Source organism: Mangifera indica, chromosome 15 (genome assembly GCF_011075055.1).
Source record: "Mangifera indica cultivar Alphonso chromosome 15, CATAS_Mindica_2.1, whole genome shotgun sequence".
Lineage (NCBI taxonomy): Eukaryota > Viridiplantae > Streptophyta > Magnoliopsida > Sapindales > Anacardiaceae > Mangifera > Mangifera indica.
Genome location: NC_058151.1, coordinates 13,404,149 through 13,425,653, shown reverse-complemented (window position 1 = coordinate 13,425,653; position 21,505 = coordinate 13,404,149). Strand labels below are relative to the sequence as shown.

Sequence of the window (21,505 nt, the reverse complement as noted above, 5' to 3'; positions counted from 1 at the left end):
TACAGAGACTACGAATTAAAACGAACGAAATTTTATCTTTTTGACTTATTTACCCTTCTCTTTTAATTTATTGACAGGCCTGCTGTCCTTGTGTCGCCTTTTGTTTTTCAATTATTTGGAGGGGCAGGTTTGGGATAAGTGTGAAAAACTGCTTTTTTAATTTTTTCGGAATTGGGAGCATTTGTAACAACAAAAGTACTTAAATTTAATTTGTTAGGTACAAATTTGGTTGTCAAATGCCAGGTATAAGATGTATAAATATTCATTAATCTGAGGTAGATAATTTTTGATAATTTTTCAATCCCTATGATTGAATTCGATTTGAATTATATCTGAACAAGATCTGATTCGAAATCAATTTGACATTGACAATTCAGGCTCCAACTTGGCTAAAAACCTGAATGTTCAAATTCACTCAAACTCTGCTCATTGATGAAAATGAGTTTAATTTTTAACTCAAGCTCGATTCGTTCTACCCATACTCAAACAAATTGAATCTAATTCAACCCTAGTTAAAAGTTATACTTAAATATTAATATTTTATCATTATTCAATTGAAATACTATTTTAGAGATCAAATCTAATGATGATATATAAGTATATGTTAATACTAAAAATCTCATATCAAATAAGAATCGAAAGCCTTGAATCAATTTAAACCTATTATTTCCCTTTTTCCTCACAATGTGTTTTTCAAGAACAAAACTATGAGACCAGTAAATGTCGAAATGAATAATGCTTTGAGACTTAAGGTGCTCTATTACATGAAGATCGAAGCAATATCAACAATATGCTTCTAAGATAATTAACACAAAAAATGTTTTTAAAATGTAGCTTGAGTAACAAAAATGTAGGCTTGACAAACGAGTGATTAGGTCGAGTAAAAATGGGTGTCTGTAAAATGGGTACGACTAATTTATACGAGTAATGATTTTTAAAACTCATACTCACTTATATTATTTTTTCACTAATTCTCTTTTGTTTTTATTATTTTAATGTATTTATTTCATAATTTTTCAATTTTTTTCTATTCAAGTAACCCATAGAGAGGGTGAGTATTCTACAAAGAAATGAAAATTTACCGTAAACTATAAAAATCTCTTATATAAATTTGAAGAATTTTAAAATTGAACACAAAATAAAGATTTATAACAAAGTGTCTAATTTCCAAATTCTTCAAATTTGTTTTTAATATAACAAAGTCCATCATCAAGTGCTTCTAAAACTCAATAAATGAAAAGAGATGATTGTCTATGAGCATGTGATTGTGAATAAATTTCCAATGAAATGCAACTTTATATTGATACAAAAAGTTTTTTTTTTTTAATTTTTTTTTTGTGGGGCCAAGGTGGGTGGTAAGTTTTTTCATTCTACAATATTAATAGCTTAGTTTAAAGAATAATTAATTAGTCTCACTAGTGAAGATTGAAGATTGACATTTGTTCTAAATGTTGTCATGAAGTTGAAGTGATTGAAACTATACATTTTTTTTAATGGATTTGTTTTGTTTACCTAATTTTAGGATGAGTTTGAATGCATTTTATATTAAGAGACGGGAGAATATATGAAATTTGTATTGAAAATGTTGTAGATTTGATGTTAAAAATGAAAAAGAAAATGATTAAGGAAGAAATCACGAATTCTCCGTGGATACTTACACGCATATCTAACTCGTTTGTAAAAATCTATTACCCATAAGTGTAGATATAAATATGTACAAATAAAAATAATCTAAAATCTATATCCGTTTTTTAAACAAGTGTTTGGAAATATCTGTAGATAACCCAACCATTTTGCTATGACCATAAAAGTAGAAACACCCAATTAACAGAAAGGGCATGAGCTCAAAATCTATCTACGATCAAAACTAAACCTTATGATTAGATATAATAATTTCGATCTAAATTTAAGGCTCTCAATTCTAACGAAAAGGAAATTCCTCAATGGAAACAGAGAATGAGACAGAAACGAGGATAAACAATATCTCCATAATGAGGAACAGAGATACATATATCATCTTCTTGTCATGTTCCCATCCCCCTCCCCTTTTTTATATTAATATTGTTACTTAAAATATTAATATATTTTTATAGTTTTAAATTATTTATATTTTTGAAATTTATTTATATTTTTATTGTAGATATTAAGGTTGTTAATATATGATATTTGTGATATTTAAAATAGTGAATTAATTTTAATTTTTATTAATTTTGTTATTTAATATATTTATGTTGTATTTAAAAAATATAGAGAGAAAAATTCTCCCTATGGGATCGGTGATGAAGATAGGACAAAGAGAAAATAAAGAGGAAATTTTTTTTGTAGGGAGGAGGCAAAAAATCTTTTTTTATTCTAATAACAGTGATAGATCAAGAATGAGAATTGATATCTCCTATAAAGACGAGAATGGAAATTGAGATCCTATCCCTCCCCCCACTTCTGGTTAAGAGGACTGGTACCGTATGATAGTTATATGCCGACGTCTGTAGCAATTGACCTCTCACACCCTATCTCTTCTTACCCAGTGTGCCACAATTTTGGCTGCCTCTTTACATATCAATAAAAATGAATCTCGAAAAGATAGCTTAAGTAGCTAAAGTTGCGGCAAAACTTTCAATTTACACCCATAGATTCAATACTTATTAATTATATACCCCAATAAAAGTTTTAATTTATTTGATATAATAATTATGAAAACAATCATTATACTCAAGATTTTCACCTACTTAATATGATCGATTATAATTTAGCTAAATCAAAAAATTAACTTTCAACTAGACACCGACAGAGTGATAGCTCCAATAAAGGCTCCTAGTTATGATAATAATCAAGGATGGAATTAACCAAAGTCTAAACAAAGACAAACTCAAGCTAAATTTGAATCCAAAAGGTCCACCTTGGGCAAACCCTAAGTTTGTTGGAAAAGCCACAAAAAATGCTGTAAAAGAAGAAAAAGAGTTACCAAAAATTAAAAAAAAAAGACTATTCATTGGAAAAATAAAAAATTACCGAATTTGCTTTCGACTCTATTTAATCAAGTTAGCTCAACTCAAACTTTAGGTAGAACTATCCTAACTCAAGTTTGGCTTATTTGAGTCAATCAGTAAACCGATCCCTATACCCCTATGGGTGCGTTTGGTTAAAGATTTTTAAGATTACCTTGGTAATCTATCTTTTATTCCCTTGTTTGATTTGTCAGTAATAAAATATTACAGTAATATTCTATTATCAATGCTGATGTGACAGGTAATATAGGTGATAATCTGATTACCACCTTCACCTTAGGTATTTAAAGATTACTAGGGTAATCTTGAATTTATTATAGAAAAATTATTATTTATTAATTTTTTGAGATAAAAATAAATTTATTTTTAATTAATATAACAAATAATATAAAAAATATTTAAAAATAATTATATTTAAGAGCATTTAAGTAAAATATTTTACTAGTAATCTTTTATTACCTTTAACCAAACACAATAATTATTTATACCTATCAAATTTTATCAAACATAGTAATCATTTATACCCAGTAATCTTCTAAGTAATCTATCTTCAAGGTAATATTTCTATTTTAGTAATCAAACATTACCCAAACCAAACGCCCCCTGTATGTAATAGTATTAGTCCTAGTAGAGTGTTAAACATAAGGAGATTACATATTTATCCCTAGGTTTTCATACATGTAGCTCATGTGCACAAATTGGGTAAAGTTGGTAGGACCCATGTTCAATTTGTGTTCGATAAAAACAAATTACAGATGCTTGATGTTCTACTATACAAAGTGTTTCATTTAGTGAAAAAGGCATACACTCTATCTTGTGAAATAATGTACTCAATTTGAAAGTGGTAGCTTGTGACTCATTTAACCACGAATAAGAAGGCATGAGCTTCAGTAATCAGGGATGGCGGCAAACCGATATCCTTGAACACCCCTCCATGAATAATATGCTATCCGGGTCTCATAAAATCCTACAGCCAGAGAAGATTGATAATGCTGATCAGTTTATCGAATTCATAGCATTTACAAGAGTACTGAATAGAACAAGAAATCAACAGATAATTAAAACAGCATTTCTGATTTACCACTGAGCTACCTTCAAAACCAGTTAGAATTCAAGACATCAAGGGAAGCATACAAAACAGTTCTAACTAAGAAAGGTCTTGTGCAATTTGAAGAGATCCAAACAAGAATTAAAATTAAATAATTAGGCATGTTTACCTGGGAGGAATGTAAGAACTCCAAGGACTAAGAGGCCATAAGCTTGGGCCCTGTCTCCTTCCATGTGACCAGTGAATATGAACACAGAAAGAAATAACAGTAGTGATCCAAGACAAAGCAAGAAAAATGCAAGTGCAATTGACTTCCATGGGATCTTATCAAAGGCTTTTGGTGAATAATCAAATCTAGGATCATAACGCTGCCTCCTATCACTATCATAAACATCATCATAATCATCGGTAGCAACTTTTTCATAACGAACATTGCGCTTAGATGCCATATCACCTAAACCCAACTCTTAACAATTATCCTCAAGTAAGCAAATCAAATACCTGAAGCCTACATTTCAAAATCATTCAAACAGAATTTCTTCAGAGCTCAAATCAAATTAGGAAAATCACAAAAGCAAAATACAAACAAACATAATAAGTCACAGAATTTGGGGTAAACTAGAGTTCATCTGAGGCATAATTGGTGTGAAAGTATATATCTACACTTGTTTTATGTCAAAAGAAGTGTATATGGTACAGAGAGATGTTAAGATCAAAGATTGATCGGCCATTCTTCATTTAATTTACCAAACTAAATATAGAAAAACATGTAATAATTTCTCTTCAAAACATAATCATTCAAGTTGCTTAGCTTCCATTGCAAAGCATTTGAATCAATGCATTTTCATATTCTTGACATCTTGTTTTAAAGTTTACAACAACAGTATTCAAATATAATTACATATCCCTTGCTGTGAAAAATCAAATATGCAACTATGGTTGGATTCGATCCCAATAAGAAATCGGTTCGAATCCAAAAAAAATCAGCTCGAAATCAATGAGCTGATACTCGAACTCAGCTTGAAATCAATTTAACCTTGAATTCTATTTGAGCCGGCTCAAACTCGAATATTTGAATCTACTCAAACTCGACTCAACTCTAAGAACAAGCCCAAGCCCAAACTCAGCTCGATTAATTTGAGCTCAAATTCAATCTCAAGAAGCTCAGATAAAATCCAGCACTATATGCAATCAACTACGAAATTAAGAAATTAAATTATCAGAGTTATGCAAGCAGACGTTGCTGCCACAATGGCACTCTTGCTTAGAATTCATAAGATTTCCTAATTCTAAAGTTTATACAGTTTCCATGATGACACATGTGATTGAATGATTTTGAATTAAAAATAAAGTATATTCTGGCTCTGCCCCCAGCCCCCTGCTATAGACAACTCCATTGCATATAAACTAGTATATAATTTCCATTGGATATAAGCAAACCGAAAAAATGGTTTGGAAACCACTGCCACCTTGATGAGATCCATCCATGTTCTTAATTGGAAAACAAGATTGAGAAATGAGAATACATACATGACCAGAATTAGATTTCCTCGCAATGTTTGCATTAACAAAGCAAGGAAATGAAACACATTTTTTCAAAACCCCAATTAATTTTCAGTCACAACTGAGCCTAATAACATCTGAGTTGATGTACGACTTCCAATCATACACACGGCAATAACTAGAGTTTTTCACAAACATTTGTGTTGAGCAAAACCAAAGAAGCCAAAGACATTTTCATAACCCGGTTCAATTTTCAGTTACAGAAATAATAACCTCTAAGCTGATGTACTCACAATACGCCATAGAAAAGCTTCATATTTTCCCAAAAAACAACCCAATTTCACCTCCTATAACCAGATAGCTCAGCTAAATATTCAAACACGTTATTCTACCACCAAAATCTAACTAATTATTCAAAACCTCAATACCATTACTAGAATCAACAAGTTCAACTAAACTTAAACATCAGATCGTCCCATTTCACTAACCCATTACGTTGGACCAACAGATTTCTTTAACCCACAACTCCATTAAGGAGATACTATAAATAATGAACCACATATAACAAACTTCACTAATGCAAAACACAAAAATCCTGTTTTCACTCAGCCACTCGCTGGACAACATTACCAGGTACTTCATCATAAAAACACAATTTCCCGTACGACTATATTAAACCCTAAAATATACCCAATCCCAGATTCATCAACCCCACAAACCCCACGAAGGTAAACACCTTTCGCCACACATCTAGTCAAACGAACCTTCAATTGCAACAACACAAACTAAATTTCATCAAAACCCAAACAAACAAAAAAATGAAAACAAGATATTCAACAAAACTCTAGCTGAAACAACAGATCTCAATACCAAGTCAAAACGACAAACTTAAAATCATTCAAATTAAATAAAAGATTAAAATAACTTACAGAGCGCGAATCCGAGCGAAATCGAGCTTCTAAACTTCAAATTGAAGCTTAAAAAAGAAAAATTAAAATTAAATTATGTCAAGATAGGTTTGTTCAGCAAAAACAAGGTAAAAATGAGATGGATTTGCTAACCCTAGACGAAGAAATTGAAGGAGAAGAATGAGAGAGCGAAGAGTGACGGACGGAGAGTTTACCAAAATTTCAAGTAAGAATTTTCTGAGACCAAGCCAGGCCATTGTTTTTGTACCACTATTTTGAAAAATGACCAATATTTCGCGTGACCATAAATGCCCTTCCTTAACAATAAAATAAAATGACCCAACCGTTCGATTCAATTTCAAAGTTCAAACAGACAATCCCCGGAATTGTTAATGAGTAATGTTATGTGTATCTATTTTTAGTACATAATTTATATATACAGTGATATATCATTATGTAATTAGGTGATTTTAAAATATGTGTCATCATATGATAAAGAAACATTCAATCACATGATAACATCTTATCTGTGTATATAAATTATGTACCAAAAATAGATATACATAGTTTTATTGATTGTCAATATACCGAGTTACATGCTCAGGTAGTAAATACAAGAAGAAAAAAAGGGTACGTTAATTGTACAAATATAATACGTTAAATAATAAAAAAATATTTATAAAAATTTTTTTAGAATTTGTATAAAAAATATATAGAATATATATATATATATATATATATATATATATATATTATATATATATATATATATATAAATTTAATATGATATATTATCAATAATATATTTCTAAAAATACTTTTAATACTTTTCACAAATCTTTTATTAAAAATTAATATAACAATTCCAATATAAAGTGTTTAATTAATTATTAAGTCTAATATAATATAATATAATATATAATCAAAATTTTTTATATAATAAGTAATGTACTAGTCAGTTAAAAAAATTAATTAATTAATTAGTTTAAATTTTAAAATTTAAATCAGAGTAACTCTTTATATAGGCTATCAGGGAACATAAAATTAATATTAATATTAATAATTAAAAAAAATGTTATTGGATTTTTTTAAATAACAGCAGTATTTTTATAAATAATTAAACATAAAAATGATAATTTTATATTTTAAATTTAATCAAAAATTAAAAAGTATGATATATATATATAAAATATTATTTATAATTTATGTTTAATAAAAAAATATAAAATATGTGTTTAATATATTTTAAATTAAAATTTTTTAAAAATATATTTAATAAATAAATAATATAGAAATATGTATAATATAAATATTTATTAATTAAAAATACATATAATACAGTCATCGAGAGAAGGGACAGAGTCAGAAAATCAATTTTAGAGGGGCAAGCCGGGAAATCAATTTTAGAGGGGTCGGGCCACGGGCCGGCCCAGCCCTCATTGATGCTTGATTAAGTCAAAAAAGCAGTGGACCATTTCAAAGTGAAGGCCCAACTAACTATAGCTATCCTTGAACCCTGACAGTGTTGGCATTATTCTGGACCGTTGATCGTTTCACTTCAAAGGCGTGGGTGAGCCGTGGGTCAAGTTGACTGACTTGGAAACTGTCAAAGTTGGCAAGCATACCTGAAATTGCAATGGTCAACAAATTCTGCCATCAGCTTCACGGCCTCTTTGAGTTCACGGTCAAAGCGTTTTTCTGGGCTGTTGATCATAGGATTCGACAATTCAACGGCTGTAGCTGTTTGCTTACTAGAAAAATCAACGGTGATAGGAGCTGAGTCGGTTTATAATTAGGAAAGGTGTGGATTTAGTAATATTTTATTATTAAAATTAAAAAATTATTTTAAAAATAATTAAATATAAATTATTACTATATTTAATAAAGTTTGACAAAAATATATAAGTATAAATAATTATTGTATTAGATTAAAGATAATAAAAAAATATTAGTATATTATTTTACTTAAATACTTTTGAGTATAATTATTCTAAAATATTTTTATGTTATTTATTATATTAATTGAAAATAAAATTATTTTTATCTTAAAAAATTAATAAATAATGATATAGTTATAATAAAATTAAAATTACTTCGGTAATTTTTTAATATCTAAAGTAAATATGATAATCAGATTATCTCATATATTACCTATCATATTACATTTGCTGATAAAATATTATCAAAATATTTTATTATTTATAAATAATATAATATAATATAAATAATAAAAAATAAATTATGAGAATAATTTTTTAATCTTTTGAACCAAATAACCCCTTAAATCCATCTTTATATTTATAGCTTTTCAAATTGAGTAATCGAGGAAATATGTCTATTCATCAACGCTTATTGAGGTTTTATGCCATCCAAATAATTTAGGCCAAACGACTTATTCCCATCCAAGGTTTGATAAAATCTTAAACTCCTACCTATTAATTTTAAAAAATTTAAATACCCATATTTTTATTAAAATTCATTTTTGAAGTTAAAGATAAAATTATTATTTAGTTAAAAATATTTAAAAAACTAAAAATTTATCACATTTTCCCTTTAATTTAAAAACCTAATAATTTTTTCTCATCTAATATTTGAAAAGTGACCATTTTACCCATAAGATTTTTTACCATTACCACTTTTTTGGCAAATTTCGTCGTCTTTAACCATGTTCTTTCTCTCTCCCTCCCTCTTGCCCTAAATGGGAATAAGTCTTTGATACATATTAGGGTTTTATACTATCTAAATAAATTATCAATCAACAATCATGATCGAAAAAAAAAAGTCATCTTTGCTTGATGACAGGCATATATTAAGGTTTTATATTGTCCAAATAAATTATTAATTGCCAATAACTATAGAAGAAATATAAGTGATTTTTGTCTAATAATTGTCACATATTAAAGTTTTATATTGTCTAAATAAATTAATAATCAACAATCACGATGGTAGAAGTAGAACTCAATGAAGAAATCTCTTCTGTCTCAAAACAATTCCAAATTTAATATTTATGGCTTTCCACGTTATACCATATAGGAGAGGACCATTTGATATTAATCGAAGAAATATAATTCCTCTTTGCCTAATGATCAACACCTATTAGAGGACGTTTGATTTGAGTAATATTTTATTATCAAAATATGAAGATTACCTTGAAGATAAATTACTGGATATAAATGATTACCGCGTTTGATAAAATTTGGTAAAAATTGATGGTATAAATAATTAACATGTTTGGTTAACGGTAATAAAAAAATAATAGTAAATTATTTTACTTAAATGCCCTTGAATATAATTATTTTTAAATATTTTTATATTATTTATTATATTAATTAAAAATAAATTTAATTTTGTCTTAAAAATTAATAAATTATAATATAATTATAATAAAATCAAGATTACCTTGGTAATTTTTTAATAATTAAAGTAAATGTGGTAATCAAATTACCACTCATATTATCTGTCACGTCAGCATTAGTAATAGAAGATTATTATAATTTTTTATTACTGACAAATCAAACAAATTAATGTAAGTAATAAAAGATATATTACTAAGGTAATCTTTAAAACACTCCAATCAAACAGTCTCTTAAGGTTTTATACCATACAAATCAATTATTAATTGACAATAAAAAAATATAAGTAATCTCTATCTAATCATCAACATATATTAGGGTTTTACACCATCACGATTGATCGACAGATTGCATAATGACAAGCACATATTAGGTTACACATATTAGAGTTTTTGAATAATTTATATGTATTTAATTTTAAATACATAATTGGGTGCTTAAATTATATATTAATATATAATTAAGTAATTTTAAATTTAAAAAAATTTAATCACATGATTATCGGTAATCAGGATTGTAAATCTTAATAAAAAAAATCTCATATGTCTCAAAATGATTCCAAATATAATTCTTAAAGCTTTCCAAATTGTACTATTAAGGAGAAGACCATCTGAGAAGAGCATGAATAATTTCAACTAAGAAAATGGACTTGTGGGTTATCTTGGTTGTTTAATGTTAATTGTTGGTGGTTGAAAAATAAATAATGAACAAAATATCAATGTCTCCCTCTTATCTCCTGTTCTCTATTTTGACTTTTAGTGTAATAAATAATTATTTAAAATGTTTTTTTATTTATTTATTATAAATTTAATTGTAATATTTAGTATTTTTATTTATTAATGAAAAATCTAATTAATTTATGTAATTGGTTGTTTGTGTTAACGTGACAAATTCATGTCTTTTCATATTTCAGTTTATAAAATACTTTATCTAAATTTGATTTGAATTGGAATTGTATAAAAAAATTCCATTTAAATAAAAAACACGACACCCGCTTGATTTGTTTTGACATGAAATAAATGAAATTATTCTATTACAATTTCATTGTTAATTTATTTTGTTAGTGGTGTTCTAACTCAAATGAACGAACTTATATTATATTATGCAAACATATAAGTATATTAGAGATAATGAAAAAATATATTTAATAAAATATTTGAGTCGTGTTTGGATTATAACGGGTTAATCCTAATACGACCCGATTTATACTTCATATATTTTTATGATTTAACCATTTGCAAGAAGGCATGTGATATATGGTAACCACCACCAAGATTTGGAAGCAACTCCATTTTTTGTCATGGAGAATACAGCAGGTAAAATCATCAGAAGCTCAATCTTCATCTTCCTCAAACACTTTCACTTCTTTACCACAAAACCACTTCTTGTTTTGCTTCCTTTCTCAGCCTCAGCTCTTCTCTCACAATCACTTCTCAAATCTGCTTGTCCCGAAAGCACTTTTATCTTCATCAATCTGCATGCCTTGAGCTGTCACCTTTCTCATCCAACCATTTTGATCCACCTTTTCTCTCTCCCTTCACTTATAATCTCCAAAGCCTCAACAATTCAAGCTCTAAATCCCCACAAACTTTTCTCATCTCTCTATTGGCCTCTACTCCTAACGCAACTTTGCAATTTAGCCCTTATCATTACCATAAAAATGGTTGCTTTTTTAACATTCTTCTTAGCTTTATCATACAAAAGCACTTTCCTTTTGTCACTAGCAAGTATTTTTTTCAGTGGCTTGTTAACAAACCTGGTGGGAATTGGAAATTTGGCTATGGTGGTGGCAGTGATGCAGGCTAATTCAAAAGGGTTTGCAGCAATTTACCAGGCTTGTTGGATGTTGATGGAAAGGGGGAAATTTTCAATTGTCTTAGTGCTTGCTCTGCCTGCAAATTTAGGGCTTGGAGCCATTGAGGCCTTGTTTGGATACAGGGTGATAAGGGTTTACCATAATTCTGTTGGAAAAATAAGTGCTTCTGTTGCTTTTGAGGGGATTTTGGTTGCTTATTTGTATTCTCTTCTTCTCGTTCTTGACACAATTGTTTGTTGCCTCTTTTACAAGAGTTGTTTGGAGGATGATCAAAGTGATGATGTTGAAAAGAAAGAGAATCTAGAAGTGCTTCCATGAATGGCTTTCTGGAGAAGCTATAAATCAGTGATATCAATCTTGGAAGTGTATAGACAAATGAAGAAAGTGCTTCTTTCACTTGTATGAATTGAGCTTTTATAGAATGTTACATTTTTTATGATTATTTTTCCTTTTGTTTTCTGATAAACGAAAAATTATTTCTCTTTTGATGAATTGAGAAGAAGAGTAATTGGTTTGTTTGGCGCTTTCTTATATAAATCCTGAGCTTGGATGGCAAACAAACAACCTCCCCAGTCCTTAGATTCAACATGATATAATTGTGATCCCCAAGAGAATACTACACATTGTGGGTCGTGTCTTAATTTAATCATACTCTCTTTAAAAAGTCAATCAGAATGTCTTAAAAGTAAATTCAAATCGGGTTATTTAAAACTTAAATTCATAATTTGTTTGGATGAATTGTATTCAAATTAAAACTTCAGTTTGATAACTTGGTTCGAGTTTGATGGTTCATTGACGATTCTTCATCGAAGTTCTTCTTTACTATTTCACATTTGACTACTCATCAACTTTATTTTATGTCATTGCTCGCCATTTGAGTTAACTTAATTTTGAGAGTTTGTTAACAATTATTGATTAGAGTTATTCTTCTTCGACGATCCTTCTACTCCCCATTAAGCGATTTATCATTTTCTTCGATATCACTATTTACCATTTGAACCAACTCAAGTTTAAAGATTTATTAATGATCTTTCACCTGAGTTATTATTCTTCAATGATTATTCTTTTTCTTATTTAGTGACTCATTATTTCTTTTAATATCACTATTTATCATTCGAATCAATCAAATTTAAACTCAAATTTGATGTTCCAGATTTAAGTCGAAATTGAATTAGCCCATTTGTAATACTCACTTCGATTTGATTCAAATCCGCCCTCTTGGAATAACCTTTGACCATGTGAAATGTAAATATGCAAAAGATGAAACCCTAAACATTGTGGGAGAAAACCATAAGTCTAACTAATTATTCCACTGACCCCTCATTAAATGACTTTGTTGCTTTCTACCAACTCAACATACATAAGATAATACAATGTTAAATGCATCGCTAACTACTTCTTCAGGGTTTGATCCGAATGGAAGCCCATATTAAGAGGATGCAATCTAACCAGCGTAATATTATGTATATTTAATTTTGAATATTTAATTAGATATTTAAATAATATATTATCATATAATTAAATATTATTTTATATTTGATTTAAAATCATCTAATCATAAAATAATATATCATCAAAGAGCAATATTATGCGTATCTATTTTGAATATATAAATATGTATATATTTATATATATTATCACATAATTTAATATTATTTTATCTTTAATTCAAAATCAATTAATCGTATAATAATAAATATATACTTATATATTGCCTCTGGTCTCGTGGTACGCATATGCAGCCATATGTTGGGCTGGGCTCTCTCATTGGATGCGTATCGTCTGACTAGCATTGGGTTCTTTGGGCTCACTTGTTAATATCAGTTGAAGCTCTCATTGCCTCTAGCCTTGCCCATTTTGGCCCTGCAACTCTAGTCCTTTTATGAAGTTTCTTTTGATTCACAAGAGCAAAATTCTTCTCTTTCCAATATGCTCGCAGTCATTGGAAGAATCGATCACTGCATCTTTCACTGTCAGGGGGAGGAAGGTGCCTCAATTGGGCAACATTCGGTATCAAAACAATAATCCTTTAAAACCTAAGTTGGATTGGTCAGTTTAATAAGTCGGACAAGAGCCATCGACAACAATAGTTTCAGATAATGACAAACTCAAAGATATAATATAAAGTGATAAAAATCGAATAGAAATAAAAATATAAAAAGTTAATTAAAAATCATAAAATCTAAAAAAAATCAGTATAAAATTTTAATGATTATTTTGAGACTTTAAATATATTAAATTGGTAATTTTTCAAACTTTAAGATATTAAATACATATTTTTTATACCCAAAGGGGGTCTTTCATATTTTTTAAATCTAAGGGGGTCAAGATTAATCCTCAATTCTTAGAAAAGCGTCCAAAAGCACTTTTGCCATAGAAAAAGCACTTTCTCTGACTTACTCAGCATTCCATTATCCCATTTTGAAGGGCTCATCCACTTAATACAAACATTCCTATTCTATTTTGTTAGTTTGGTAACTTATTTTATGACATTATTGGTGCACATAGCACATATATAATCTTCTGTTTGCCCACTTAAATCAATTCTAGCCAATATCTTTTAAATCTAGATTGAGAGTTGATTTGGTTTAAGAATTGATCTGTAAGTTAATCAGTTTGACTAAATCAATAACATTAACATGACATAATTAAAATGATATATATGCTAAATATATTTATCGAACAACATTTAATCATACATGTTTCCAGTCAATTAGTTTCTAAAACCAAAGTCTAGATTTGAGTCAATATAAGAAACGAGGTCTTTTAAATAATCAATTAAATCTAAATTGATTATAATATTCAAACAACGCTAACAATCTAGTGACACAAAATCACTATTGATACATGATGCACCCTATTTGAGTAATTTAATCCTTAATAACCATTGTTTTAGCTATATTGACATGATCATAATTGTCGAATTGAATTGTTTTAATATTTGAACTGTGACCTAACATAATTCACCTAAGTCAATCTAGTATAGGTCCAGATCGAGCATCGATTTTTGAGTAGATCGACTGGTTTAATCCAAGTTTTAAAAGAAAAGAGTAGTAAAGGATGTTTACATGAAAACAAATTTTTTACGCAAATTTTTCATAAGATAACTCTTTCAAGTTTGATAACTTAAAGTCTAATTAAGGTATGAAGTCACAAGTGTGGAGTCAGAAAACTTAAGTTCAAATCCACTCTCACAAATGAATTTGAGTTCATATGGCTAATATCTTCTTATATATGTATTGAAGTGGGAGACAATAATAATTAGTTATTAGACTAATCTCTCTAAAATTTACCAACTTAGTTATTGCCCTTCAACAAATCGGGTTCCCCTTATCAACATAAAAATCAAGCTCCAAGAAGAATAAGGTGACAAACGAAGCAGGAAAAGATTCAAAATGTTCTTATAAGGATGTACCATGAAATGACATTGCACAAGTTAAAAGTTTCCACTACATACAGTGAAAAGTTAGCCTAATTGTTCATTCCCATCATCCAAAACTTTGAAAAACAAAAATAACATTACATGTTATGTGAACAATATTATGTATACATATTTTTGTATATAATTTTATTATTTTATTGTAGTGCAGTCTACCATGAGTCTTAATCAATGTTTTTAAACTTGGACCGAATGTTAATCTGATCGAGAAGTTAATTCGAGTCTTAACTAGTTTGATCAGTTTAATTGACAATTAAATCAGTGGACTATTTAAATATATATTAAAACAATATCCAATCAAATAAAATTATAGTTTGTTATATATTATGCATATTCCTTATCAGATGGACTCAATTTGAGTCTTTGTAAAATTTTTCAAAACAATTTAGTCTATTTAATTATTAAATATAAAATTTGAATCATATTTAATTAAAATCGAACTTCGTCTAATGAGACATACGACCATGTGACAATGGTCACAAGCCTTGTGCCAACTCAAGAGATTCAATCGAATGGGACACATGAGTATGTGACAATAGTCGTAGTCGTGATTATACATGCGAGTTTAGGGTTTAGGTTCAAGTCAAATTTCCTATCTAATTTTATAGTCCAATATCTATTAAAAAACATGCTACACGTGCCAAAAATGCACAACTTTATAGCATGTTTTCTGTTTGGACAATTTCTTTGCATGTGTCTCTATATGGTTCATGTCTTTGTTAACATAAATTTGTGACGAAAAATTAACTCTTGATATATACCTTAATTAATGATGAATTTGAATCGAGTTCAAACTAAAGAAAAATTAATTTGTCAAGCTTAAGATCTCTTCATTGGTGATTCTTCTCCTTCTTCTCTAACGATTGTTCTCCTTCTCTAGCATTAATGTTCACTTACTTGACGTTAAGCCGATTGCCTTAGATTTGAGTCAAGTTTAAACTAAAATGTGCATAGTTCGGTTGTCATGTTGACATCATATAACTAAATCTTGTATTAAAATTTTATTTTAACATTACCAATCTAGTCAATCAATTAAATCGATTAGTCAATACTCAATTTAAGTCCAAAAACGTTGTTTTTGACTTGAACCTATTACATTTGCCTTGACAAGATGTTGGCTCGATAATTTTATACGTATGAATAATAATTATTTGATTGATTTAAATTATTAATTATGTTTGAAATAAATGGTAAATTTATAACATGCAACGTAAAAATTATAAATACTTTCTTAATAATTTATTTATTAAAAATATCATTTACTTAATTCATTAAATATGTCACATGTACTCAATTTGACTTTGTAAAAGGAATTATAATTAATAAGGCTGAAATCTTCAACTTCCATTCAATTGTACCAAAACCGTAGATCTTATACCGTCGAACTTATTGACTTTTTCTTATCATACTGTTGACTTAAACCATCTTGTCTTATTTACAATTTATCTTGTTTTTTTTTTAATGACTTTTTTTTCTTTTTCTTCGATAATATTATCCACCAATTGAGCTAGTCAAACTCAAAATTTAAATTGAACATGAACTAAACTTTGTTTAGGCTCAATTCAAACATACCCCTATTAGCAATCATTATTTTTATAATTTTAGTTAATTTCTATATAATTTCTATATGATAATACCAAGGATAATTTGGGTTTTTAATTAACAAGGGCCTCCATGTTACTTTTAGATTTTACTAAGTGTCAGAAATAGAAAAACTAACTTCAGGAGCCAAACGAATTCACATGTAAAACAGATAGGCCAAAGGGCTATTTTCCACCCAAACTATGCTGAATTCTTAAAGTTTTCCCTGTTAACTTTGAAAATCTCATTTACCTATTCATGACCGTTTAAATCTGTTAATTTTAAGGGTAAAATCGTCATTTTATATTTAATATTAAAAATAAACTTAAATATGATTTCATTATCCCCCCTAAATTTAAAAAACTAATTTTTCTCCCCTAAACCAAGTTTGAAAAAATCACATTACCCCCCTAGGGTTTAGTTTCAAAATCCGTTCACTTTCTCCGGCCCCATCACTTGTCATCTCTCCCTCCCGACAGTTTCCCTTCCTCCGACAGCTCGTCTCAACTCCACTCCACTCCAACTCATCCGACGTTGAGAGAGATTGTCTGGGAAGAGAAATCGTCTTCCTAGATGACGAAGACGAGATCGATCGATCTCATCTTTATAGTCTGGGAAGACGATTTCTCTTCCCAAACAATGTCTCTCGGCGTTGGATGGGTTGGGGTGGGGTTGAGGCAGGTCGTCGGAGGAAGGGAAATCGTTGGGAGGAAGAGATGGTCGGTGATGACGTCGGAGAAAATGAACAGATTTTAAAACTAAACCCTAGGGATGGAAATGTAATATTTTCAAACTTGTTTTAGGGGAATAAAATGTTAGTTTTTAAACTTTTAGGAGAGAAAATAAGATTAAAATTTCAAGGGTTAGGGTTCCGTTAAATTTAACCTACTATGGGTGGTAAATGGTATTTTTAAAGTTAACGGGGGGAACTTTGTGAAATCAACATACTTTGGGTGAGAAATAGTCCTTTGGCCAAACAAATATAATAATGACATATTAAGTCACCACCACGAGCTGACTATTTGTTTTCGGATCACAAAAAAGTCGGAGCGAAAAAAAGGGTAAAACCGTAAAAAAGCATGGTTCATTCATCGAGGGTAAAATCGGAATCAGGGTAAGATAAAAAAACTGAAAAAAACCGAAAAAACCGAAATCCCTATCAGATTAACTGACAGATGATTTGGCAACCCCTCAATAAACTGCGATCAAACTAATGACTTTGACTGCGAAATTTCAGACAAGTTATCGGAATTCATGGAGACAAAAACAACACACGGATAATTTCTAATTATTACATAAATATTTTTAAAATAAATAAATAATCAGACATCACGTTCCTGTAACATTATAAATCTCTCTTCTGTTAGAATTTTTACAGAAAAAGGAGAACGAAGAAGAAGAAGGAGATTAAAAAATAATAGCCTTGTCTGTCGGTTCTTAGCTTTGTATTTTTCGACCCGGATCCGACCTCGCCCATATTGTCATCGTCGGAGTCCGACCTGAGCCCAATTTTGTCTCTTCTCTCCCTGGGGGGTCGTGGGAGAGGGAGAGACAGAGAGAAATTGATTTTTTATTGTTTGTTTTTTGGAAAAAAAGAGCCAAAGCTTCAGGTACATGTGGTTTGTTTTAAAAATGTGTCCTTTCTTGATTATGTTTCTGGGATTTTCTTGAAGTGCTTGTTAAATGTAATTTAATTTTTATTTTGTACTTTTGATGTGGACCGTTGATTTGTCTTCTTCTTTATTGTTCATTGAAGGCGGACCCGTTTTGAAACATTCCCCATTTTGAGTTCTTATATAAAAATGTGAAAACAGACGCTTCTGTTTTTGACTTCAATACTGTAATTTTTAGGAGACAAAGTTTGAATCTTTTCTGGGTATAGAATTCTGATTGGAAAAAATAATTATTTGTTATGATAATGTTTATAGTCGCCTGATTGGTTCAATTTCGTTGATGAAAATGATGTTGTAGTTGAAGATTATTGTAAGTTTGAATCCTAATTTACTTGCTTCTGTTTTCATTGTCGCTTGCAAATGCATATTACGTTCTTTATGATAATTGATTGGTTGATCTCAGGCAAAAAGTTAAGATGAGGATGATGATTTTCGAAAAGGCAAATTAGGCAAAAATGATTTTCGAAACCCTTTTGAGAAAAGGAAACATTGTGTGTGTTTTCATATTGGTTGTTGTAGTACAGCATGGTAGATTTCTGAGGTTGGTTCTGGCATCTCTAATGGAGGATGTCATTTTGTTTGCAGGACTCTGTATTCAATAGTCATAATGGGCACTTGTGCATCAACACCAGTACACAGTATTAAAGTGAGGAGGCGGAGGAGTTACCGGTTTTCAAAATGGCACCGGAAAGTCTCGAATTCTTTCTTTGATGCCACCAAGAGAAAGAATCAGGATCTAAGACCCTGTGTAGCTGATTTTCCAATAAGTTACTTGGATATGGATTTTGAGAATGGTTCAGCAGGTGCTGGCAAAAGATCTGAGCTTCCCAATGCTACATTCCATGTAAGGCAGCTGCAATGGCGCCTTAGTAAAGAATTTGATGCAAATGGTATGTACTTATTCTATTGATAATGTAAAGTATGATTTTTACATTTTTATTTCACAATTGGTGGCACTGGTTCATAGTTTATTCATTGATGAAATTTGATTATAACGTTTGTGTTTGCAGTAATTTGCCAAGAGGATGCTTGGTTCGACTCCGTCAGTATTCTGGAATCTGACTCAGATGATGAGTACAGTAGTGTACATGGAGGTAATGAAAATCAGCCTTTTCCCCTTTCTTTCATGAACTTATTGAAGTGTTGTTCTATTAACATCATAAAAGGTGAACTACTTAATGAATCTGAGTTGTTTCTGGTGATTTTTTCTTTTCATTTTTCCACGATAGATTGTTTTCCGATAGTTGGCAATACGATCGGGAACATTGCAGGTGGCCAAATGGTTCAGTACAAAAGCTCTGCATGCATCATGGACAACGATGGTCAAGTTGAAGAGTACCATGAGAGTTATGTAGAAATAGATAGAGGTAAAGCAGACAAATATTTGGGCAAGACTGATAGCAAGAGGAAGAGAGTATTAGATCCTTCCTACGGAAGCTTTAAAGGCCTAATCGATGAGAGACGTGACTCTGAAGAAAACAACTTGAAACCAAGCTTGGCTCGGGTGGTTCCTACTGTAAGTTTCAATGACAAGACTTTAAGCTCAACAATTTCAGATACGCAGCCTCAAAGAAGGAAATCAGCAGTTTTCAGGCTTTCCTTCAAGAGGAGATCATGTGAGGGAGAAGAGACTACTGAACTATGTAAGTAGTCAAGTTACACAGCAAATATTGTGAAATTTTAGATTAGGACCCTTAAAACAAATCAGGTGATCCTGGTTTGAATCTTCTTTGGTATACATGCAGGTGCTTCAAAAAGATTCTTGTATCGACCGAGGGTTGGATTCACAATTCCACGTCGCATAGAAGAGAAGACAATGTCAGATTGTTGGTCCAAAATCCCACCATCAACTTTTAAACTTCGTGGCGAGTCATATTTCAGGTATGCAATTGACATATTTTGATCACCCCTGAATGGATTTTGAGACATGCAATCACTGGATTTCTGTTTTGTGTTTCTTTGTTATGCTTCACAGAGATAAGCGAAAGTCTCCAGCTCCGGATCACAGTCCGTATGTACCAATTGGTGTTGATCTATTTGTCTGCCCAAGAAAGGTAAATCACATTGCCCAGCATCTCGAGCTTCCGAATGTGAAAGCAGATGGGAAAGTCCCTCCACTTCTGATTGTAAATATTCAGGTACTTGCTGATATGATCATTCAATAGTTTTTTCTTTGCTGATTGGTATCATATATCTTATCATTTCTTATGTCCATTGGCAGATCCCTACTTATCCTGCTGCAATGTTCCTTGGAGATAGTGATGGTGAAGGGATGAGCCTTGTTCTGTATTTCGAACTTTCTGAAAATTTCGAGAATGAAATCTCTCTCCAATGTCAAGAGAGCATCCAGGTAAGCTCATTTGAATCATCCAGCTACTGCTGTTTGTTACTTTGCATAAATGCATCAAGCTTGAAATATAATCCGTTGCTCCTCGCTTATGGATTGCGGCAGAAATTGGTCGAGGATGAAATGGAAACAGTTAAAGGATTTTCAAGAGAATCTCTTGTTCCTTTCAGAGAAAGACTAAAGATTCTGGCTGGATTGGTTAATCCAGATGATCTCAACTTGAGCTCCACGGAAAGGAAGCTCGTCAATTCTTATAATGAAAAACCAGTTCTTTCTCGTCCGCAGCACAACTTTTACAGGGTACAGCACAAGTTTCTTGTTCTCTAATGCCTGCAAATGTTACACATCAGTCACTATGAGACTCAGATTTCTTGTTCTGATGCAGGGCTCAAATTACTTCGAGATTGATCTTGATGTTCATCGCTTCAGCTACATATCAAGAAAGGGGCTTGACTCGTTTAGAGACCGTTTGAAAAATGGAGTCCTTGACATGGGTTTAACCATCCAGGTAAAAAATCAGTCTTCATTTCAGATTCCATCAATAAGCTAAACTCATTCTTGACTAACACCCCAGTTGCCGTTTAACAGGCGCAGAAGCCAGAAGAGCTGCCAGAGCAAGTTCTGTGCTGTTTGAGACTTAACAAGATTGATTTTGTTGATCATGGCCAAATTCCCACTCTAATGACAGCCATTGAAAATGATAGCTAAATTGCAGTGACGAAAATGGCCACACAGACATTTCTTGTAATTAATATATATTTGTTCATCCATTGCCAGTTCAAACTTCTTCCAATTCAAGCTTTTGAATTAAGCTAAAATAAGTTAAGATGCT

General features: G+C 30.4%; 3 protein-coding genes across 4 annotated transcripts; 2 read left to right on the top strand and 1 right to left on the bottom strand.

The window, feature by feature from the left end:
• Window positions 1-3,633: 3,633 nt before the first annotated feature.
• LOC123198112 (transmembrane protein 230) lies at window positions 3,634-6,705 on the bottom strand. 2 transcript variants are annotated; one of them, XM_044612719.1, is made up of 4 exons: window positions 6,618-6,705; window positions 6,486-6,532; window positions 4,223-4,561; window positions 3,634-3,972 (listed from the first exon to the last, which is right to left on the bottom strand). In XM_044612719.1, exons 3-4 carry the CDS (start codon window positions 4,500-4,502, stop codon window positions 3,893-3,895), a joined length of 360 nt encoding a protein of 119 aa, XP_044468654.1. In that variant the 5' UTR covers window positions 4,503-4,561; window positions 6,486-6,532; window positions 6,618-6,705; the 3' UTR covers window positions 3,634-3,892. The 2 variants fall into 2 exon arrangements, with proteins under 2 accessions (XP_044468654.1, XP_044468653.1); XM_044612718.1 differs by having other exon boundaries at window positions 6,486-6,702.
• A 4,892-nt stretch (window positions 6,706-11,597) lies between these two features.
• On the top strand, window positions 11,598-11,951 carry LOC123197533. The gene has a single exon (XM_044611851.1). It carries the CDS (start codon window positions 11,598-11,600, stop codon window positions 11,949-11,951), a length of 354 nt encoding a protein of 117 aa, XP_044467786.1.
• Window positions 11,952-18,050: 6,099 nt separating this feature from the next.
• On the top strand, window positions 18,051-21,505 carry LOC123198203. The gene is made up of 10 exons (XM_044612863.1): window positions 18,051-18,263; window positions 18,912-19,216; window positions 19,337-19,420; window positions 19,556-19,969; window positions 20,072-20,207; window positions 20,302-20,464; window positions 20,548-20,676; window positions 20,779-20,973; window positions 21,059-21,181; window positions 21,262-21,505. Exons 2-10 carry the CDS (start codon window positions 18,934-18,936, stop codon window positions 21,379-21,381), a joined length of 1,647 nt encoding a protein of 548 aa, XP_044468798.1. The 5' UTR covers window positions 18,051-18,263; window positions 18,912-18,933; the 3' UTR covers window positions 21,382-21,505.